The sequence below is a fragment of the Propithecus coquereli genome, unplaced genomic scaffold (genome assembly GCF_000956105.1).
Source record: "Propithecus coquereli isolate 6110/MARCELLA unplaced genomic scaffold, Pcoq_1.0 Scaffold427, whole genome shotgun sequence".
Lineage (NCBI taxonomy): Eukaryota > Metazoa > Chordata > Mammalia > Primates > Indriidae > Propithecus > Propithecus coquereli.
This window is the reverse complement of record NW_012150030.1, coordinates 80,735-102,223: the sequence shown is the minus strand read 5'-3', so window position 1 is coordinate 102,223 and position 21,489 is coordinate 80,735. Positions and strand designations below refer to the sequence as shown.

Here is a 21,489-nt window from a genome sequence, read left to right as displayed (position 1 = left end):
TTCAGAAACTTAATTGTACAAGTACAAAATGAAGAAGATTTGGTCTAGCAGTGGTTCATGCGAAAAGGTGTGAAGGGGTTTTTTTTGCCTGTAACCACCTTATGAATCATCCAGGCGAGTCACTGACATCCCCCAAACAAATACAATCGTGGGCTATGGAGCAGTGCCCAGAACAAAGAAGGGCAAGAGTCACACTGTGCCCTACCGTGACTGACGCTTGGTTCTGGAACACTCATCCTAAGAGAAGCACTGTCTATTTGAGCAAGCCCAGAATAATTTGACCAGAATGGTGAACTTAAGTTATATGAAAAATGGTTGATGTCTGCGGCCACCCCGCCCTGACCGCGCCGATCCCGTGCGCCCTCGAAAAATGGTTGAAGGAGCTACAGTATAGAAAACGTTACCTCTAGCTATGTATAGTTAACATCTGTTAAATGCATAAATGATTAAATGCCAGATGCTATTTTTAATATTTTACAACTTTAATTCATTTAATCCTAATGATAATCTTAAGCATAGGTACTGTTACTATTGCCTCTATTTTACAGATGAGGAAATTGAGGCACAGATAGGTCATATAATTTTTCCCAAGGTCACATAGTCAAAAACTCTGAAAGTCTGGCTCCTATCTCTTATTAGAACAGTAAATTAGAGGAGGAATTATATGCATAATGTGGCTGCAGAGGAAAACAAAAATCAGAGAAGGGGCTCTCTAAGAGTAAAATTTGATTTCATCTCAGAAACCTAACAATTTACATTATTTTGAAAGGATATTGCTGAGTTCCCTGTTACTGGATGTTTTCAGTCAAACATGTTTTTGGAAAATTTAGGTTCAGAAAATGTAAGTGATTTGCCCAAATTCCCACAGCTAAAAAGGTTCAGGAAAAGCCCTGGGACACAGGTTTGTCAAACCACGCTTTCCCCGGTGTACTCTACTCTTGCCCCAAGAAAATCAAGTGTATGGATATTTTTTACAAGTAATTTCAACAAAAGGGATTTTGACTGGATTTCTTGGATCATTAGCTCAACAAATATCACTGGGCACTCTTTTTGCTTAAGACCAGCATAGTACTTGGTGGCAAAAAGTGCAAAGATTTAAAAAGAGACCAAGCAAAAAACATTGTGCTATCGTGGAGGGGTTCATTGTTGAGTGGGGAGACAGATCTGAAGAAAGATCTTCGCAACTGAGTGCAAGAAACTGAGAGTTAAATTGCCTAGAATGTACATTCTTCTTGTCTTCCTATGAACTGAAGTTTTACTGTCATCAACATCCACATTTATTCAAGAAATGCTTGAACACCAACTTTGTGTCAAGTACAACACCAGGCATTGTGGACACAGGAGAAAGCACTAGGCATGGTTGGTCTCTGCCCTCATAGATGTTACAGTTGCCTTGGACCCCTGACTTCTGGCCTGGTTCTTCTTGAGATTTCCATGTAGGAAAGTAGTGAAACTGTGCAGATCCATCTTACCTGGATAGATTAGGTTAGAAGTCAGTGAGAAAGATAAACCTAGGCTGCAACAAAAATCACCATTGAAAATAGCTACATTGGGCATGACTTGTTGGCCATGGTGGGTGCACAATGAATGTCTGAAGACAGTTGGGGTGAAAAATGCCTCAGCTACAAAAATCATTCTCTGTTCTGGAGCAGTGATCCTTTGCTCCATTTGCACGTTATAATTACCTGGGGAAAATTTTACAAATCTGTTGCCAGAGGTTCCACTCATGACCAATTCAATCCGAAATCTGAGAGGAGGATGGGGCCTGAATATAAGCATTTTAAAAAATTATTCTTTCCCTCATGACTTTTATTTGCAGCAAAGGATCACTTCTTAGTGGAAAATAGACCTGCCCATGTTTAGAGCTCTAGGCATCATAAAAGTCACACCTGTAAGTATTGTAACCAATTCTCTTTTGTCACTCACCTCAGAGATGGTGAGGTGCAATCGGAAATCAGAGATGGCGGAAAGTGCTGAAGATATTAGCTTGGCAACCAGCAGGCAAGCTGGTTCTGCAATGTTAGCTCATCTTCACTTGTCTTTATAAAGAAATACAGTAATTTCAGCTTATTGAATGAAGTTCTTTTAGAGCAGACCCTCATACGGGGTTCACAGACCACTTACCTGTGGTTAAATTATCATGGTTCACCACTGATTCTTGTTTGCAACCTTCCCCACCCGCCCCCACACACCCCTCAAGATAAAATATTTTTAAATGCTGACTTTAAGATTTTGACAAAGCATTTAAATATTTGTCTTATGATATTTAAACAGTTCTTTCCAGAAAGGAAATCATAACCATATGATCATTAAGAGACTCCATGGATCACTGAGACCATGAGTGTCTACCCGTGTTCTGTGGATTGCGGTTTAAGATGACTCTTTGGACCTCAGATTCTTCGTGTGTCAAATGAATCAACAGGAGGACCTGATAACATTACGCTAATGTTCTATAATCTATGATTCATTTTTCTAGAGGACCCAGCCAAGTTGGGGATTCCCTTTATTTATCTAGTAGATTAAACGCTTCAAATTCTTAAAGAGGTAGAAGGAAACAGTTTGAGATGAACAAAGTGGTTTTGTTTGTTTTCCTTCACCAACCCCCTTCCTGCACCATCGAGCCGGGTGAACGGTTGCTAAGAAAAAAGTGAACCGTTCCAAGCTAGGGGACTTTTTGGACACAGATTTTGAAACTTCAGCTGTGATGCTGGCCGGATAAAGTGGTTGGCTTTCTCTGTGGGGAATGGTAGGAGAGAAGAGAAAGAAAAGATGTGCTTTTAATACGTCAGAACTAACCACGAAATAATTGGGCCTACAGTCTAATCTAATCATGCTCTTGTTTATTCACCTCATATAAAAGTCTCTTAAGAATGCATTTGAACAGAATATATAATAATAATACTATAACATACATCGTGAGAAACTTCTGAAAATGATAAAATGTCCACCTGAAACAATGCAGTGTTCATAGACATACAACCCATTGGTCATGCACGTTTGTGCCATTTTTCTTTAGCTATTGAGTCACAATGCTGAACTGAAAGCATGAAACATTTTTTACAAACTGAAAACTGACACCAATAAGAGGCCTCACAAGTGTTATCAGAAGAAGCTTCACATTCGCATAATTTACTACATCAGTTCACATTTTATTATAAAAATTCACATTGTTTTATTGTTTTCTTTTGTAATGAATTGGAACATGACATTCCTGCTCAATGGCAGGCAGGAGGCTAGCTCTTCAAAGTCAGTAGTTTGGGAACACTCAGAAGAATTATCTGTGAGCAAATGTAGTGTTGCTTTTTAAACCGAAGCCACAATTATAGTAGAACCCAGTTAGAACCCAACTCATGTGTACACAGATTTGGATAGAACATGGGTTAAAAACTACATCCCGTTGCCCCCTGCCCCTATCAAACTATACAAAAGTAAAAGCTCAGTATAAACCATTTAGTATCTAATGTGAGAATCCTGTTTCCAAAACCGGTTCTTAAAGGGGTTGTGCAGTGTTAGCAACTCAGACAGGGAAAGAGCAAATCCTCTGAACAGAAGCCCACCCCCGTCCTCACTGCCAAGGGGGCCGTATGTCTGTCTTAAGCCATGTTAGGGTTACATGATACACAATACAAAACATTACAAGGAAAAGTTGCAACTCTTAGGCAGAGTTCTCTACACAAATTTAACACCACCATTGGCAGGCAATGTTAGATATATAAATTAATAACTTACAAAACATTACATTATATACATTGAGTAATAAATACATGGTTATAAACAGGAATGGAGGTGTTAACGCAGAAGACAGTGCAAGAGAAAGACGGCAGCATTAAGTTGAAAACAGCATATGTAATCAGGTGGAGAGAGGAGGGAGAACAGGATGGGACAGTGGGACTGCAGCGGCAGAGGGGGTCTGGGACACGGCAGGGTACGCTGCATTATTAAGCTGATTTCTACTCAGACTCTCATGGTGAACAACACAACTACCCCTTCCTGCTCCCGAGTTTGTTCAACTTTATTCTGCTTACAGCAAAAGAGTGAAACTCCAGAGGAGAAAAAATACTGTTCGAAGCAGGCAAACAGAGATAAGTTGTAAGAACTGTGGAGCTGGACTGGAGAAGAGGGGAAGGAAGTAGAATGTGGTTAGAGGTGCATCCTTTCTGTTTGCCAGAGTAACTGTAGTAAAGTGAAAGATATTGCCCAAGAAAGAAGGAAGACGGTTTTCTTTCCTTTTTTTTTTTCCAGAAAGAGTCAAAAAAGTTATGTCAACTTTGAACGCTTATCTGTGTAGAAGTTGACACTAAACTCTAAGTATTCAACAAGCATTTTAAAGACGCGAAAATGTTTTACAAAAAAGGCACACAGGTTGGCAGACAAGGGACAGGTGAGCAGATTCATAAATGAAGTTATTAGTCAGTCAGTCAGTTCAGTCACTTGTGGGGACAGGTTCCCAAAACTTAGTGCAGAATGATCTCTCAGTTTTGTGTCTTCCGTTTTCAAGCCATTTTGTCGTGATCAGAACCGGCCTCTAGTAACACGTGAAGCTTCAGCCCTCTGCCACACTTGCAAGCAAGGCAAGTCAACCGTGGGATTTCCTGAGCTGCTATTTGCTTCATGGTCTTGCATTCTGGCTCCAAACTCAAGTAACTGGAAAGGCCAGGTGGCCCTTGTCCCGTGCAGGCCTCGGCCCCCATGGCGGGCTGGCGCTACCACACAGCTGGCATGCTCATCAAGGGTGGAATGTTCGTCTTCACACAGAGAGGGCGATTATGTGTCGACTGGGGACTTGTCTTCTGTTGCAATGTCTATGTCAGTCTCTCCCAGGGAATCCCTATTCTCTGGATCGATCACGCAAAGTGTCTTTGTGCTGCTGAAATAGCTATGTCCCTCTCCCTCCTTCTCAGGTCCTTCCGAATCCTCCTCTTCGAGGGTCAGTTCAAACTGAAACTTCTCCATCAGACCCTGGCAGTCCCTGTTCTGCTCGTCCAGCGGTGGGGAGGGACTCTGGGGTATCATGCTCTGATACCAGTTCCTGTTATCTTCCAATGTATCCAAAATGTCCTGAGCATCGGGCTGTACCAGATCTGCCCAGGTCTCCCACAGTGGATGGACAATGTAGTCAATGAAACCAACCTGGAGAGAAATAAGATTACACATCTGTTATTGTGATAGGCCTTTGAAAAACAAACAAGCTGTCCTAGTTTCCATGCAAAGAAGGAGCAATAACCATCCCAGAGAGATCAATAACAATGGATTCCATGATTCGAACACTCATTATATGGTTGGCCCTGCCCCGGATACAATAGATGTGCTGTCTCTCTGAATCCTGCAAAGTAGGATTGCCGTCAACTATTTACAAAGGAGGAAACTAAGACTCATTGAGATTAAATATCTTGTCACAGGTCACTTACTAGTAAGTGACTCCAAAGCTGTGTTCATCTCACTACAACAGACTGCTTTTCCTTTTACGAGTGCCAGATAAAAAGTCTGGATGTCATCCCGGCTGGGAATGACTTTGTCACTACTCAGATTCTATGAGTCATTCTCTGAAGAAGGAAGCCCCAGCTCTAATGTGTTCTGACTCAATATTTTTTCCCTGATAACTTTAAAATATGCCACTGCTTCAGAATGATGGGGAGCTGGCCTGTGACTACTCTGGAATTTCTCAAGTTTGGTGGGATGCTTTTGACCCATAGAGGTGCTTGATAAAACACTGGAAAATACTTCAAGCCCTGAAACAAACACGTATCCCCTCTGCGGACATGTCTGCCATTGTTTTGGATCCATAGAGCACACAGTCATTTCCATCAGGAGAAAGAAGGGAAAATAAAAACAATTAAGCAGTTCCTTTTGCTGGTGTTCCTGTGAATAAATACGAGGCTTATGGCTCTGTTATGGTTTACCCAGGGGCTATGCATCCTGCATGAGCTAGCTAGGTGGCCTTATGCTGACCTCCACATTGTCAGACAAACAGGAAACACTGGGGGTGGGGGCAGGTAGAGACAGAGAATAGGCACCAGCTGAATGAGGGAATGGAATTCCCCTGCCATGGGCTGGGGAGCTAGAGAGGTGCTGGGCTGGGATGCAGGGGAAGATGGGCAAGGGCACCCATGGGACATTACATAGGTATCTTTCCACGTTACTGGGAACTTTCCTTTGTTAACATTCTGGTGTTCGGCCAGTCATTTAATACATTCAAGTTGTGCTATATATAGTACTATATATAAGAACTTCAGTTGTATGTGACTCTTTCATTCATACATTTGTACGCACATATTCTTCTTTCTGGTGCTTTCCTAGCCTGAACAAACAAGATTTCACACCAAAGTCAGGGCATCTCTGATCTGCATTGGTTATAAGAACTTGACTGTGGATGATTCAGATAGTTCTCTTGCTTCCACCCACTCCTTTTTCCTCCCATTTACTTCTTTATGTGTGTTTCATGGATTTTAGAGACTATTTTCAAGGTGTTTTCCAGGGATCCAAAATAACAAGCTCAAGGCTATGGAGAAAATTGAATAAGCTGAACACAGTGCAGTCATTTCCTTTTTTCATTTGTTTTGCTTCTGCTAAGAAATGTTTAGGACTTTTTTGAAAGGTTGCTACTAGTTGTTTATTTCCTAGGTCATGGGATGAGAGAGCTCCATGATCGTAAGAGCACCCGGTCAAGAGAGAGCTTTACTGCTAGACTAATCAGACAATGTTCAGCAGAGCTCATCTGTGGGAAACACCAGAGCGCATGATGATGTCATGGCAACAAGGAGAATTGTCCATGGGATAGAGAGTAAAGAGCTTTGGGTGGAGGGAACTGCTGAACTGGACCAAGAGGACAGCTCTGCATCTGACACACCAGGGAAACGCCTGCTTTATCCATCTCACAAGGCTGTTTAGGGGTTCAAATGGGATAATGTAAGGAAAATAACACAGAACATCACATAAATAGAAAACAGCACTGCTGCTAATAAAAGGGTACTACTTCTCTTAATTTATTTATTTCTTGTTCCAGTTAAGGCTTTGAGGCATTTGAATTGGCCCTGTTAATGTTATCTTACATTCTTATAGCATATTAGACTTCAGCACTTTCATTGATTTTAAACTCATTTAGGTGGGTTTCTCTAAGAAGCAACAAAATAATAATTGCAAAGGAACTGTACATTAATATTATAAGTATATGCAGATTTGAGGTTTGCAGGCAGTGGGGCAGAGAGGATAGACACAAACAAAAAACACTCTGAAGGTTTTTGTAATAAAGACCTGGACAGTCTATGAAGCCATTCTCACTCACAGCCACCTGGCTCAGCCCATTTGTTATCCTGAAAGAAATGACATTTCACCAGCCCTGAAGCCTCAGTGGGGATACTTATATCTTCTAGTGCTACATATTCTGTATCTATTGGCATCTGGGACATTTCTGTACCCCCTCCTGCCTCCCAAGTATTGTCCCCTGTCCTCAGCACACAGAGAATGTGTAGCTATGGACAGACACAGCCAGAAAATGTCAGCATGTTCTTCAATGCATGGAAACAACCTTGGAAGGGTATGCCAGACAGGGCTTTGACTATGGGGTAAAAGAGAGTGACACTGTCTGGTGATGGTGACAATGGGAAATCATGGAGAGAGAGCAAAAGCAGGGGGTGGGAAACAAGGATGAGGAGCAGAGCTCCTGGATGAAGACAGAGGTAGGAGAAACCTAGAGAGATGGGGTGGGGGAGATGGCAGCATTCCATCAATCAGCTGGATTTGCTAAGGTCCTAGACAGCTATCTGAACAATTTGGAGATACACAGTCCAAAGTTTGATGGGTTTCCGATGACTGCTTTGTCCCCACCCATGAAATTGAGTGTAGTGGAAAAGTCAAATGAGTCATGAGTATAATGGAGCTAAATGCATAGTTGCTTCCTTATCATTTCATGTATATATTCTGTCAAAAGAAAAGAACTAGATAGAACACCCCCCCGCCAGTTCTACAATTATCAGAACTCACAAAAACTTCGAAAATTTCATATTAAATACCTGGGATTTTTCCACAGAAGCTGTGTGTTTATCACACATTGGGCTAATTTCCATTCCCCTCTCCCGCTCTTTGTCTCCCTGCTGGAAAAATTCCTCCATGATGCGATCTGTCCATTGCCGATACAATTCCAAGGACTTGGTGGGGTTGCTCAGGTCTGCACAGTGTACCATGTTGCGAAGGACCTGAAATCATCAAGTTTTGGAAATCCCATAAAATTAGGTGTAAATACTGCCAGAACATCTAACATCTCATCCCTCTCATACTAGTACACTTGGTACCAAACCTGAGAATATTTTAGTTGCATTATAATTACGATGCATGCACCAAAAAAAGCAGTATTACAACGGTGCTGGCCAGGATTGGTTATTTACCATTATAGAGTCCCCAAAGGGAAAATGTGTGTCTTCTTAGACTGACAATCATTGAAGTTAAAAACTGGAAGGGACATTAGAGGTCAGATGTTGCTATCATTTCCTTTCCTCAGTTTGGAAAGAATGCAAAAAATTATTCAAAGTAGATAACTTCATATTTTCCACTTGTGGAAAGAAGAGACCAGCTGATGGCAATTTGTATATCCAAAACAGACCTAACAAATTTCAAGTCAATGGAGTTTAAATCCAAACATGAGTTTTTGGGACTGACAGTCACGTATCCCCTATTACAAATAGATTTTGCAATTTATTTTTAGAACTAAGCATTTCAATAAATAGGACTATGTTTTTCCTCATAAATTAGAGGATAAACTTGAAAGTCCATTTTCTTTAGCTTGTTCTTAAAATAAGCCTAAATCTGTAGTAGTAGCCTAGGATATACAACTAACTGAATTTATGTTTATTTTCCTTTTCTAATTGTTGTTTGCTTTAGTTTGGTTTGGCTTTGTGTTAAAGCAAAGGCTGTCATCAAATACCTGAATACGATCAGTATAGTTGTCCAGGAGAAGAACACCTGAACTTGTAACTTTCTTGGTTTCTACCATCGTCTTCAGGTCTGCCAACAGGCTCATATGTTTAGACATATCAGTTGCTAACACCTTGGGTAAAAAGAAAATGAAAACTCTTAAGAAATTCCATCTATCAGAGAGAATAGCCAATAGAAGCGAGGAATGTGGGGAGGCTGAGGTCTTACCATGTCAATAACCATCTTTCTGAGTGTCTGACGCTGCTTCTTGGTGAGATTTGAAAAGATGTCACAATGTTCTTCTTGTAGCAGTTTGAAACCCACGGCAAGGTGATGATTTTCCAGCACGGATTCATCATTATACATCAAAGCAAGTTCCGAATCTAATAAACAAAACAAAACGATGACTTAATACAAAGGGATATAATTCAAACATTGGCATTATCTCAGTGTGAAATCAGCTCTAATTCCCTAGAGGTTAAAAAAAATGGTATACCTCAAACTTAGATCATTCATATATTCTGATAATAAAGAACAAGGACTGATGAAAAAGACTCCTTTATAGCAGGTAGCTCAAATCACGTTTCTATAAAACCATCAACGCTTGATGTTAATCATGACCACAACAGGATAATCAATATTCTCAGGAAAAAAAAATACTTAGATTTTTTTTAGCACTTAGAGATAGTGCATTAATTGAGAGAATGAATGAATTTTCATTAACATGTAAATCAAACATTTTGAGCATGACAAAAGCTGTGAGCATGGCTTGGGATCCTAAGGCTGGACCACCCTGATAGCCACTGAGGTCACCTCACTCTGCTACTCTCCATCCATAATCAAACAAACCTATGCAGCCAGAAGACAGTGTGTGCAACTTTTAATGATCCTTCTTTCTGAGTGGTGGAATCCCATTCCAGTGCTTTTTATGGAATCTCATTTCTGTTTGGAGGTTCTCATGCTCAGATCCAACATTTGTGGCTGTTTCCCAGCAGAGAGGGACAGTCGTGGGTTACCATGCTTTGTGCAAGAACCCTAACACTGAAAATCATTATCACAGGATCCCTAAGCCTTTCCTTGTCCTTACTGGATAATTCCACATCTATTATTCTTTCCTTACATATTATATTTTCCAAACTTTGAATACTTTTTATGGCTTCCCTCTGACCCTCTCCAAGTTCTCCATGTAGCTCAAATATTGTGTTGCCAGATTGGACACAGTATCCAGGAAAGGCCTGACCAGTTTGAGAGGAGTGGAAGGATTACCTCATTATTACCCTTGTTATTATCCATAATGAAAACATTAGAAGGAAAAAAAATTAAGCAGTGAATCATACGATTATCTCGCATGACTGCTCTAGTGGTGAACTCACTTGTGTTGATGAGAAACTGATTGGAGACTCCAGGATGATCAACGTCATGGATGGCAGCTGCAAAAATGGCCGCCAAGATTTCCAGGTCTGTGAAGACAGCCTGTGGGGCAACAGGAGCACATTTAACTCCATATCCAATTTGCCTGTCCTGCTTGTTCAGTTTCATTTTAAAGTATCTCATTTTATTCTTATTGCGAGAGAGATTGTTGATTTGTATGACATCTCAATACACTAATTTAATTAAAGGTAGAGTCTGTTCATCATTATAAAGTCTCTGATGAGGAAGGGATGATGGCCAGACCTCATTCCTATATCAAGCCTGCAGGCTGAGGCTGGGGAAGGCATTAGCACAATGCTCATGGTGTGTGTAAACACCTGATGTTTGTTTCTTGGATTGGTGGGATGGCAGCATGGTGCTTATGTAATATAAGCACACCCAAGTCAAAGAAGCAAGTCAGACTGGCTCTGCTCTGAGAAAAAACAAGCTTCATCTGCTTTTAGGCTAAGTAACAGAGAAAACTGACCAAATTCCAGATTCGTAAGATAAGCAATAAATTTTTTCCCAAAGCTAAATTTATAGTGTGGTCATGAGTTTTACACATTCATTCATTCAATACATATCAACCAAATGTTTACTATGGGCAAGATTTGAGAACATTCCTAAGAACTGAAACCTAATGTCCCACTTCTCAACTCCTTCATGCCATGTCAAGAAGGCTTCTCTGCCCCTACCCATGTACGATGATTTAAACCGAGTGTTTATTAAGTATATATTACTGCTGATTCTGGGACTGAAATGTCTTTCCTTATCCTCTGTGACTACTTAAATCTTCTGGTCCTTCAAATCCCAGCTCAGTTTCCATCTCTTCCATAAAGACCCATCTCATTACTCCAGGATACACTGAACTCTCCCTTCTGTAAAAGTTTGTGGCATTCATGGCCAATTTCTGGCTACACAGTAGGTGTACTATCAATAATAATGGATAGTTGATAAATAGTGTTGCCCCACTCTGATATTATACAGACCATAAAAACAATACTGTTTCTTTCCTTCAAGAGGATCAGATACTCTTAGTTCCATCCCTCTTTCCCAAGTCTTCTTGGATTTCTTTTCTTAGAAACTATGGAACCCAAGCAGTAGAACTGTGGTTAGTTTAAAATTTCTTCACCTTCCAAATTGATCTGCAGAGAAGGGGCTGGATAGGGTTTGGCCAGTTCCTTCCTGCAGTGGGCCAGCATGTTTTGGAATTACCTGACCACCAAGTAAGAGTCTGGCCTGCTGTACACATTGCTGATTATACTGGTATAAATAAACACATCAATCTGTGAGGGAAGGAGTCACAGACACCTCCTCAGATCTTGTCTGGCAAGATGGAACACTGTTCTTCTTTGCTTTAGCATTATTAATTCCTCTGCTCTAGATTTTCAGTTACTTTTTCCTTAACCCATAGAATCAGTTTGATGAATTCTTAGGAGAATAAGACTATAGATACTTATGCCTAATAGGAACTATATACAGCATTTTATATTCTATTTCTGTGATATCCCCCACAGTGCCTGGGGTGGTGTTGAGCAGTTCAGACCAGTACATGCATATTGAGGGTATACAATGTATCAGATACTGAACGAGACACTTTGAGATATATTGTATTCCTTACTAGGAATACATTGAATACAGGCATGATCCCTGCCCTGATGATCCTGTTAATTGCTTGATAATTACATAATTTTCCATTGCAAAGGCAAGGTTACTCTAATATTAGGAAGTAAAGCAAGTAGAAATGTCATCCATTTTTACAAATAACCCAATAGATGGATGCTATACATAATAAAGAACCAGTTCAAGCATGCATCCAATTATACTGTTTTTGTAAATATATTGCATATTGTACGGTACTTTTAAAAGAGGATGGGTAGGTATGCTAAACAGATCATAGCCACTCACATCTAATGCTGGTGTAGAAAGAAGCACGTGGGTTGACTGGGCCACATCAGCGGCGTGGAGGCTGTTATGATAGGCCACATCAGAATGGTAATGGTCTTCTAAAGTCATCATGTAGGTTACAAAGGTGTCAGATGAGATTTTGAACGTCTTTAGGAGGTCTCTTTCCTATGTGGTAAAATTGATTAGAACATAAGTAAGTGGATGTCCAAAAAGGGAGGAGGGTTAAATCAGAAAAGTGAAATGGGATGGGAAAAAAAAATCACCAAGAGCCATCCAATTGGAAAGCCAACATTTACTGCTGTTTACTCACCTGGAATATAGCATACATGATGCATGTTAGGGGCCGATTGTGTGAATATCCAGCCACATTGAAGATGTTAAGGCCCCATTTGTTCAGGTCTTCTAGCTCCTATAATCAAAAATTAGAGGAATTTAGGAATAAGGACAGTTTTGTTAGCATGTCCCATTCTTTTAATTTATGTTTTGGATGCTGGCTGCTTGGGTCTTTAGAGTACCTATTTAAGAGTGCTCTAGTGGTATGAAAATCTGAAGATGAAATGGCCTAGGAGGTTGGGTGTCCTCTTCATGATAGCTATGAGTTGTTTTTTTCAGAAAAGGGAGAATGTGTATCTATTTATAAATTCAGTTCCTGACCTATTGCTGCCATGCATCAGTCTTCAACCAATGTTGCTTTAAAGGTAGCTGCAAGTGAACAGAGATCACTCTAGCCCCATTTCCCTGCCTCTCCCCTTGCTGCCCACTGGCCTATTAGTAATTGCTAGAAAATAGTCTCAGGGAAACTCCTCTGCCCTTTGGTTATTATCACCGAGGGCCAGGTCAGAAAGACGCAGCTGCCAGAATGTGCCTAAGTCAACCCAATTTAATGTTAAAGGTCATGATGAATGCCAGTCATGAATTATATCCTAGGCTCCTGGGCCACAGAGGGACCTGGAAAAAACATCATTCAGGCTTGTGTTGTGGGATTATTCCAAGATTATCTGATTTAAGGCGTAATTTATTCCATTCCTAATAACTGCCCAGAGTGAGAGATCCAGACTCTCCCCAGAGACTTGGCCTAATGTTTAATCAACCTTACTCTAATGACAGCTTTCAGAAAGCCTCACTGACAGCATTCAGTAAGGCCTTTCAGAAGCTTTACTGCCCACAGTAAACTCATTTCATATTCTCACAAGGCTGAAAGGACCTCAGCAGTCACTTTGTGCAGCCTCCTGGAGGAAGTATAAATTCTTTCTATGTCTTCCTGCATTACTGGAGTTTGGGCTTAAGAGTCAGTGCTGTCAGTTTCTCTTTATTTCTTCTCCAGTCCTGACAATCAGTGCAGATTTTCCCATTGGTCCTTGGCATACAGTCCCCCAAATGTCCTCTGGGATAAATTTAGACCTGCCTACTGGCATTCCCTTGAATTTTTCCGGTGCTCTTTCAGAAGGATTCTCTATTCATGAGATACTGTCCATTAACAAACCCAACTGAGGACCAAAAAGAAAAAAAAAATGGTTCTTTGATATGGTGTGAAAAAAGGATCTTCAATCAGGTACCCCAGCAATGGAAAAAGAGGCTACATTAGCTTCCTTATCATAAAATTTAATGATAAAGCAAAAGTGATCCTCGCTATTTTCTAAAAGGTATATGGGCATCTGTCTGTTGTAAAACAGTGAGCTACATCACACAAACCCAGCTCATACACACCTTGGCCAGGTGATCTTCATTTTCTGTGTTGACTCCAAAGCGTGAGATGCTTGTGTTGTTTAAGCTTGAACTATGCATCAGCTTTTTCACTCCGCTTATCTGGGTCATGAGCTGCTGCTTCTTCTTTTTCTCCCTGTCTTTCTGGGTGGGAGATGGGATCTCCACATCATTCTGCTTGTCTGCAACGAACAGAGGAATGTGTTTTTCAGCACTTCTGTGACAATGAGAATCTACTGCAATATTTAAAACAACTCTAACCATCTACGATGGCTTTGAACCTTATAAAGGACTCACATAGCATTATCTCACTGGACCTCCAGGACAATCCTGTGAAGTATGCAGGGAAATATGATGATTTGTTGCTCCATGTTATTGCTAAGCAAACTGAGGCCCAGAGCAGGGAAGGAAATTGTCCAAGAACTGGCAGAGATAGGACTGAAGCCCACATCTTCTGTTTTCAGTATAATTTAGGAGAATTACACTTACACATTTTCAAGGTGAGGCATCAATATTTATATGTACTTTTTTTTATTAAAGTGAGTAACTTCTATGTTTGCATAATAAAAAATGCTCATCAATCAAACCCAAGGTAATAAAAATAGGCTTCGTGGTCTGTTCATTTTATTTTCAATTTTAAAAATCCATATGACTTTAGTAAGGTTCAATTTAAATGAGGAGTATATATATTAGAAGAATAAGTGGTTCATGATTTTCAAATAATTATTTTAAAACCTTGCTTTATTACCATGTAAGGTTTAGAGGAAGACTATAATTTCAGTTTTATTTCATGCCTTATAGCTATTAATTCTACTAATAAATAATAACAAGACCTCTTATGTGTAATAGGCATAACACTTATTAACATATTTATGATTATGAAATATTTATATTTCATTTAATATTTTTAAAAATTATAATAAGGTAACTGCAGAGCTAGGATTAGTGAAAAAAAGTGTCTACCTGCTTGTAGAAGCTCTTCCCTTTGTGTTATGCTATTAAAATATCAGCAATCAAGTATTCTATTTCACTTCACAGGGGGATGTATCCTGAGTACTTTTGAAAAATGCATTAACTCTTTCAGGCCACCAGGATGCCTGTGAGTGCACCAAGGCAATAATATATCAAATTGCTTAACCACTGCTTCACTGAACTAAATGACGCCCTGTGGCTGAAAGAGTTAATACAGCTTTCAAAAGTGCCTTACATTTATCTCTGCTTGTTACAGTGAAAATTAGTAGAAAGACAACGTCTCCATTTGAAAATGACATGCTCCCAGATGGCATGCTGTGATCTACACTATTTGCTTTCAGACTCTTGCAGATGATAGCATAGTCACATGTTTTCCCTCGAGACCTCTGCCCGCTCACAGGCCCCTGTGGACACTCCATCAAACAAAGCAAGCGCAGCAAGACAGTATAAGCGTCATGTACACCTTGCCACCTGTCTGCAGGGCCAGACCAAGGGAATTCTTGATCCCTAGCATACAAGTACTGTCTCTAGCTATCCACAAGCTCCTAGAATCACAAGCCTATGACTTTTGCTTGAGGAGGAATTTTAGTGGTCATCTCAATCAGTTTAGGGGTTTCCAACCTAGTCTAGCATCAGAAGCACCCAGGAAACTTTTGAAAAATACAGATTTATGAGCCCCACCCTACTGAATCAGTATTTTTTAAAAGACTCCCAAGTCCCTTGGATGATCAGAGCCAGGTTTGGGAACCAACAACAATCCCACACTCTCATTTTTCAGATGAAGTCAGCAACTTGCCCAAGCTAAAAGGGCAATTTATTTAACAGATATTTATTTTGCAATTACTTTGTTCCAGACACAGTGATTTAATAGCATAGAACCCAGGCCTTGAGATTCCTGTTAAAAATCTCTTTCCAGCCGTGCAATCTCTGGCATAAAAACTGTGTATTATATTATTTTTGAAATTACTTTTCTCCCTGTCACTTCATTCCTAATAATTACTACTTTTTTGCTAAAATAAAGGGCCACAATGGCTCCTGCCTTTCCGGAATACCTTTCTTCACTTCTGGTTAAACAGACTCAGATGTTCCTGTGCCACTGCACATATAACCATTTCTAGTGGGACTAGCAGCTTTTCACCTTTGTTTAATTAAAGATTCCCTGCAGCAGTGAGTAATTGAGCTGAACCACTACTGTGTCTGGAACACTGCAATAAAGAAGAAGACCATTATTCACAAAGAGTGTCAATTTGACATTAATGGGTGTTTCCCTATGCAGGCATTGGAACAACTGATAGGTTTCCCTATTCTGAATTTCCTCTGTTAAATGCTTAGCCAGCTCAATGTGGAAATAACCTGAAACACAGACTCAACAAATCATGATAAACACTCAGTGAATTTACATTTACAGAATGGTCAGAATATAATAGGGAAACAGTTGGCCAGTCTATGACAAGAAAAAAACAGATACAAAAAATGGTCTCATCCAAGCTCTGTTAATGGTATAATTTGATGTGCTTTTCTCGCAAGATCATACATTCAATCATGCAAAATTCCTAAGCTCTTGTCCTTGAATCTTGAAAATTCTAAGCTCTAGCTTTTGAGATGGTAAGTAGGGGGTCTGTGAAAATATTAACTAAACTATAACTATAACATCTGAAAATCTTGTTTTATTTATGCACCCTCTACCTAGGTCCTGCTTTATTTCCCCTGAAGCTAGATACTTCTATTTCCCCTTGTATCAGTAACCCGGAGCCAATTATCTGACAGTATCAGCAAGTGTCTTGACTGGTAAATGGTCTACTGTCCACCTTTCTTTCTGCCCACCAGGACATCATCTTTTTAGATGAGAAGAACACAAGTCCACAGATCTCCGGATTAAGGGATTTCCCTCCTCCCTGGATGACACATTTTAGCATTCGGTGGCTCTTGCTCAGATAGTGCTCTTTAGGTTTAACTTAAATTGCTAAGGTCTTCTCATTTTGTGTTCACTGAGATGGTTGTCATGTTCTTATAGGAGCCTATTGTATTACTGGAAACTGTTAATAAATATATTTTATTTTTAGGTGCAACAATCCTGATTTCCAAATACTTGTTTCTGAAATAATATACATATTACATAAATGCCCTTAAATATGATTTTCTTCTATTTGTTCTGAGTTCCTAACAGCCTTCTTTCCTAGTTAAAGGAGTGACAGGGTATTTAGGTCTAGAAGACAACAGAGCTAAGTCCTAGTCCTGGCACAGGAACACATCAGCCTAGTGACCTTGGTCAAGTTACTTCATCCCTCTAGGCCTCCATGTTTTCTCCTGTAAAACAAGGGAATTGGATAAGGCCATTAAGGTCCCTTGCAGATCTGGCAGTTTATGAAGAAGGCCTCACAGTCCTCCAGGAACACTCACTATGCTCACAAGATAGGACTAGGAGTTCCATGGCCTGCATTTGCATTTTGGAAACAAGCTTTGTTTGTTTGTTCATTTGTTTTCTAAAATTGTCAAATTACAAGGCTAGGTTTCATCACAGAGAAACCAGGTGGCCAGGTATGGCTTAGCAGAACTGATAAATCTGGTACATATCAGAGTCACATGTTAGAGTTGGAAGAGATTTGGGATGTGATCTATACCAGTGCTCCCATTTTCCAGGTGAGGCAACTGAGGCATCTTTTGTTTACATGATAATTTCTTTTTCCCTATATTTTCCCAAGAGCATTTAAAATTCTAACCTGCCTGTCTAGTCTGTTTGATGGGGTTTACCACACACACACTCAAATACATCACCCCACCCACACGCTCACACACCCCACCCTCCTGAGGCTAAGAGTCTGTGACGTTTGAGATTCTGATAACCTTCTTCAACAACTTGCTCTTGATAATTTAATATCCCATTTTTGGAATAATGGGAAGCCAAACGACTGGTTTTTCTCAAGAGATCTGCCTAAATGGCAAATAGAATATTTAAGAAGGTGTTGACATTTGCCCGTTCTTGAGATACGAATTGTTGAGACTAAGAGCTCATCTTTATCATCTTATCAGCTTTCTTTCTTGGTACCCTATGATGATAAAAAAGATTAATTGGTAGACTAAGATATTCTCGTTTTCCTTGATAAGAAGATATTGAAAGAGACTACAAACGAAGAGGACTGCTTAGTTCGGTCTACGATGATTAAGAGCTCAGAGGCTTCAAGTAGCTTTAACGCTAGTAGTGAGAAGTTGTACAAGCCCTGGTATTTTAAAATACAGTGTTTCTAAAAACAAAAATGTGGTCTTGCACTTAGTGATTTTATTTTCTTCTTTGATAGTTATTAACCTGTAAATGTCCCTAAGATAGCTCCCAGCTTATGAAAAATGATTGGGTGTTACACAGAACAGGGCATATCTGAAATATCAGCAGAAGACCCCCATCTTCAAAGAGATAAAGAGGGAGGAAGGGAGAAGAAAAGGATCAGAATGTAATGTTTTCTGTACAGTTAGATTTTAGCCACCTCTGAGAGGTAGGATGTATGAAAAATTCTTCTCCTTTGTTCTCTGACAAAGGTTGCTGCAACTGCAGCTGGAGGAAACCAAGTGCTGCAGACGCCTACATACAGTTGGAAAGGCACTTGTTAATCACACCCAGTGACCACTGGCTGCAGAGTTAATGCAGTGAGTTTTGTACTAGGCTGCTCAAAGAGAAAGCTGATTGATCTGCTGATAGCAGGAACTGCTTTGGTGTTAGAGAAATAGAATTGATTTTTAAAAATAAAACCAGAAGGCATCAAGGTAAATGCTCATTGATTTAACAATATGCGGCTGTGCCAAAAAGAAGGGAGGGTGTGATGTTCAGCTGTAAGAATGGGTCATTTCTTTGGAAAATGGGGTTTTATAACAAGGGATAATTCAGCAGCAATTGAAAGTAAACAGAATTAAAATCTAGATGCTACCCATTCACTCTGAAGCACAAATTTGCAGATTCTGTAGGCCTTATTAAATCAAAATATTCTAAATGAGTTCATTATACAATAGAATCGCCTTTAAGTCTGAGATTAGACATCCCCAATAATCAAACAAGATGCATGACAATAGCTGAGGATCATTTATGAAAACCTTTTCAGTCAGTGTCATGCGTTAAATGGCAACGTAACACAGAGAATGATAAATAAAGGATCAGATTGGGAAGATGATGCTACTTGCAAAAGAGGAAATCTTTCAATATGAAAATGTTCCCCGTCACCATCCATTTATTTTTAAGAAATAACTTAGCAAAGCAATAATCAAATTATTTCCAAAGCTTATTCTCATGGACCAGATCACTATAGAATTATTTCTCAACCATATCCCTTATAAAACACCTTAGAGGAAACCTTTTGTTCAAAGCCTAGTTATTGGAAGAATTTAAAGAATACTATGTCAGCAGAGCCAATGGAGCTGTCTCTAGGGTTTGGGTGATTGGACCTTCTCCATTACTTGAGAGGTCTTGGCAGAGATAGAAGCTGACAGGTAGACAAGGGGTGGCCCAAGGGACGTATACAATCAGCCCATAATGACCTTCTGTCTTTGATGGGTATTCTCATTCATTTTTTTATTATCATCTCCCTGCTTATTTATTTTTTCCCTTGAAGACTGCCCTTATTATTATTTTAAATGGATTTTTCTGTGACTTAACCCCACTCCAAATTTATATGCGGATGTCCTTGATGGGTTATAGAAATTAATGCTGAAAATCCCCAGTTATGAGACAGGTTTTTGCCACTTAACATCTTACCTAAGAAAGTATTTGAAATGTATTCAGACACCTGGTTCCCTGATCGGCTCATCTCTGAGAGGTGTGTCAGCTCCCGGTTCAGCATTCTTTTGAACTGTTTAAGAAGAAAAAAAATGCATTAACCATCTAAAAAATGAGTCAATTATCCCCTTAAATGTTTCCAACTTTACTCTCTAGGAACCAAGAGATGGGATGAGTAGATACTATTAAATAAATGATATTGCTTCTACAAAATATAATATCCCCTTAATCTGAAATTATTCCAACGTCACCTTGGGAAAAAAGATTTTCCTAAGATTCCTTAGAATTAACATCTGATTTCTTTTGAAGACGCAAACACAGGAAAAAAGAATTTTAATAGAGGTCAAGATAATTTCACTTAAAAATGTAACTACTTTAAAAAACACATTTGTCTGAAATTAACTCTAAAATATAATTTGAATTAACCTATTCTGTGAAAGATTATATGTAAAAAGTTTAAGAGAAAATGAAAGAAAAATAAGAAGCATCTTTTAAAAAATATACTTGAATAAAAAGAACAGGATTAAAATACAGTACAGTAAATTTAAATACAATATAATATAACATGCCCTTTTTTTACAATAAGAAGTCCCAGAGGGTTAAAGGAACACACAAATTAAATCATTGCAGATGTCTTCTACTTCACAGAAAAAAAACACAGAGGTAAATGTTTCACATTCTATCAACAACACATAATACAATCAAATTAACCCACCTTGATGTAACCCCAAGATACAGATAACAAATAGTTTGCCTCAGGCATTTTGGAATGCTCTCCTTGCCACAATCCACAAATCCCTTTGAAAGAATTCACAGTTCTGAGAGAGCAAGCCCGAAAGGATCAGGAAAGCCCTGCAGATCCAGTGGTAAAATAATCAAAACTTAGAAAAGACAAAACCTTCAAAATCTATGGCATTTCCTAATCCAAACAAAGCCCATCTTCGCACACCATTCTTGCAAGAAGCCTATGCTCCCTGCCTATTTCCTGGCAGAAGAAGTAATGAAATCAGGAATTGCGCGAAGGAGCAAGAGCCTGTCCAAATGCATTCAGCTGGCTGGTTTGAAGCACTTATGAATTATGAATAGTCCTGGTGGCCGAAGGAGTTTCCACCCTACATTAGTCCTACTCAGCTGAACTCCACAAGGAAGGAGCAATTCTTCTTTCCTGCCAGACTGGGAAACACAGCCATCTTTTAAAAAGAGAAGATTAAAATGGAGGAAGCCCCATGAATATTTAAGTAAATCTGAAGTCAGTACCCACCCCCATTTCAACTGGGTATTCCTTAACCCTCTCTCTCCACTGCAGACCAGCGCTCTGCAGAGGCAGCCTCCGCCACTCTAATTGTTTCAAAGTGATGGTGCATTTGATTAATTTACTTTCTGAACATTTAAACAAAAACTGAAAAAAAAAAAAGATTAGAATTGTGGCTGTTTTCAGACGGGGCTTCCAGTATACAAGAATTTTTTTTTTTTGACTGGCTTTTTGAAGGCATTTGCCCACTAAAGGTGTTCTAATGCATTTAGCTCTTTTTTCACAATAAAATGAATGGGAATGGAGTTAATTTATTTCATTTAAAAAGCACTTCATATACAGCCTGCAATTTTCTGCACTCCATCAGCTCATTAATATGCATATTTGATTGCATTCGACAAATGGATTAAACTCATTTAACCTTTCGATCTGGGACCTGGAGTGTGTTAGGAAATATAAGACATTGCTGAATGAATGGTGAATTATTTGGAGTTATGTGTGACTATGCTTATTTGGTATTTTAGTGTTACATCTTCTAATTCATGTTAGAAATATCGAGGAGTTACATTAATTTTAC

At 39.4% G+C, this 21,489-nt stretch overlaps 1 protein-coding gene across 2 annotated transcripts in view; it reads right to left on the bottom strand.

Moving 5' to 3' along the window:
* Window positions 1-2,825: 2,825 nt before the first annotated feature.
* PDE4B (phosphodiesterase 4B, cAMP-specific) overlaps window positions 2,826-21,489 on the bottom strand; it is a 40,211-nt gene continuing 21,547 nt past the window's right edge. For both annotated transcript variants that reach the window (XM_012653776.1, XM_012653777.1), the window contains exons 2-10: window positions 19,640-19,733; window positions 13,933-14,111; window positions 12,536-12,634; window positions 12,226-12,390; window positions 10,281-10,380; window positions 9,136-9,290; window positions 8,918-9,040; window positions 8,010-8,192; window positions 2,826-5,130 (exon numbers count right to left, since the gene is read on the bottom strand). In XM_012653776.1, coding sequence (XP_012509230.1) covers window positions 4,765-5,130; window positions 8,010-8,192; window positions 8,918-9,040; window positions 9,136-9,290; window positions 10,281-10,380; window positions 12,226-12,390; window positions 12,536-12,634; window positions 13,933-14,111; window positions 19,640-19,733 — 1,464 coding nt within the window. In that variant the 3' untranslated portion in view covers window positions 2,826-4,764. The remainder of the gene's footprint in view (window positions 5,131-8,009; window positions 8,193-8,917; window positions 9,041-9,135; window positions 9,291-10,280; window positions 10,381-12,225; window positions 12,391-12,535; window positions 12,635-13,932; window positions 14,112-19,639; window positions 19,734-21,489) is intronic.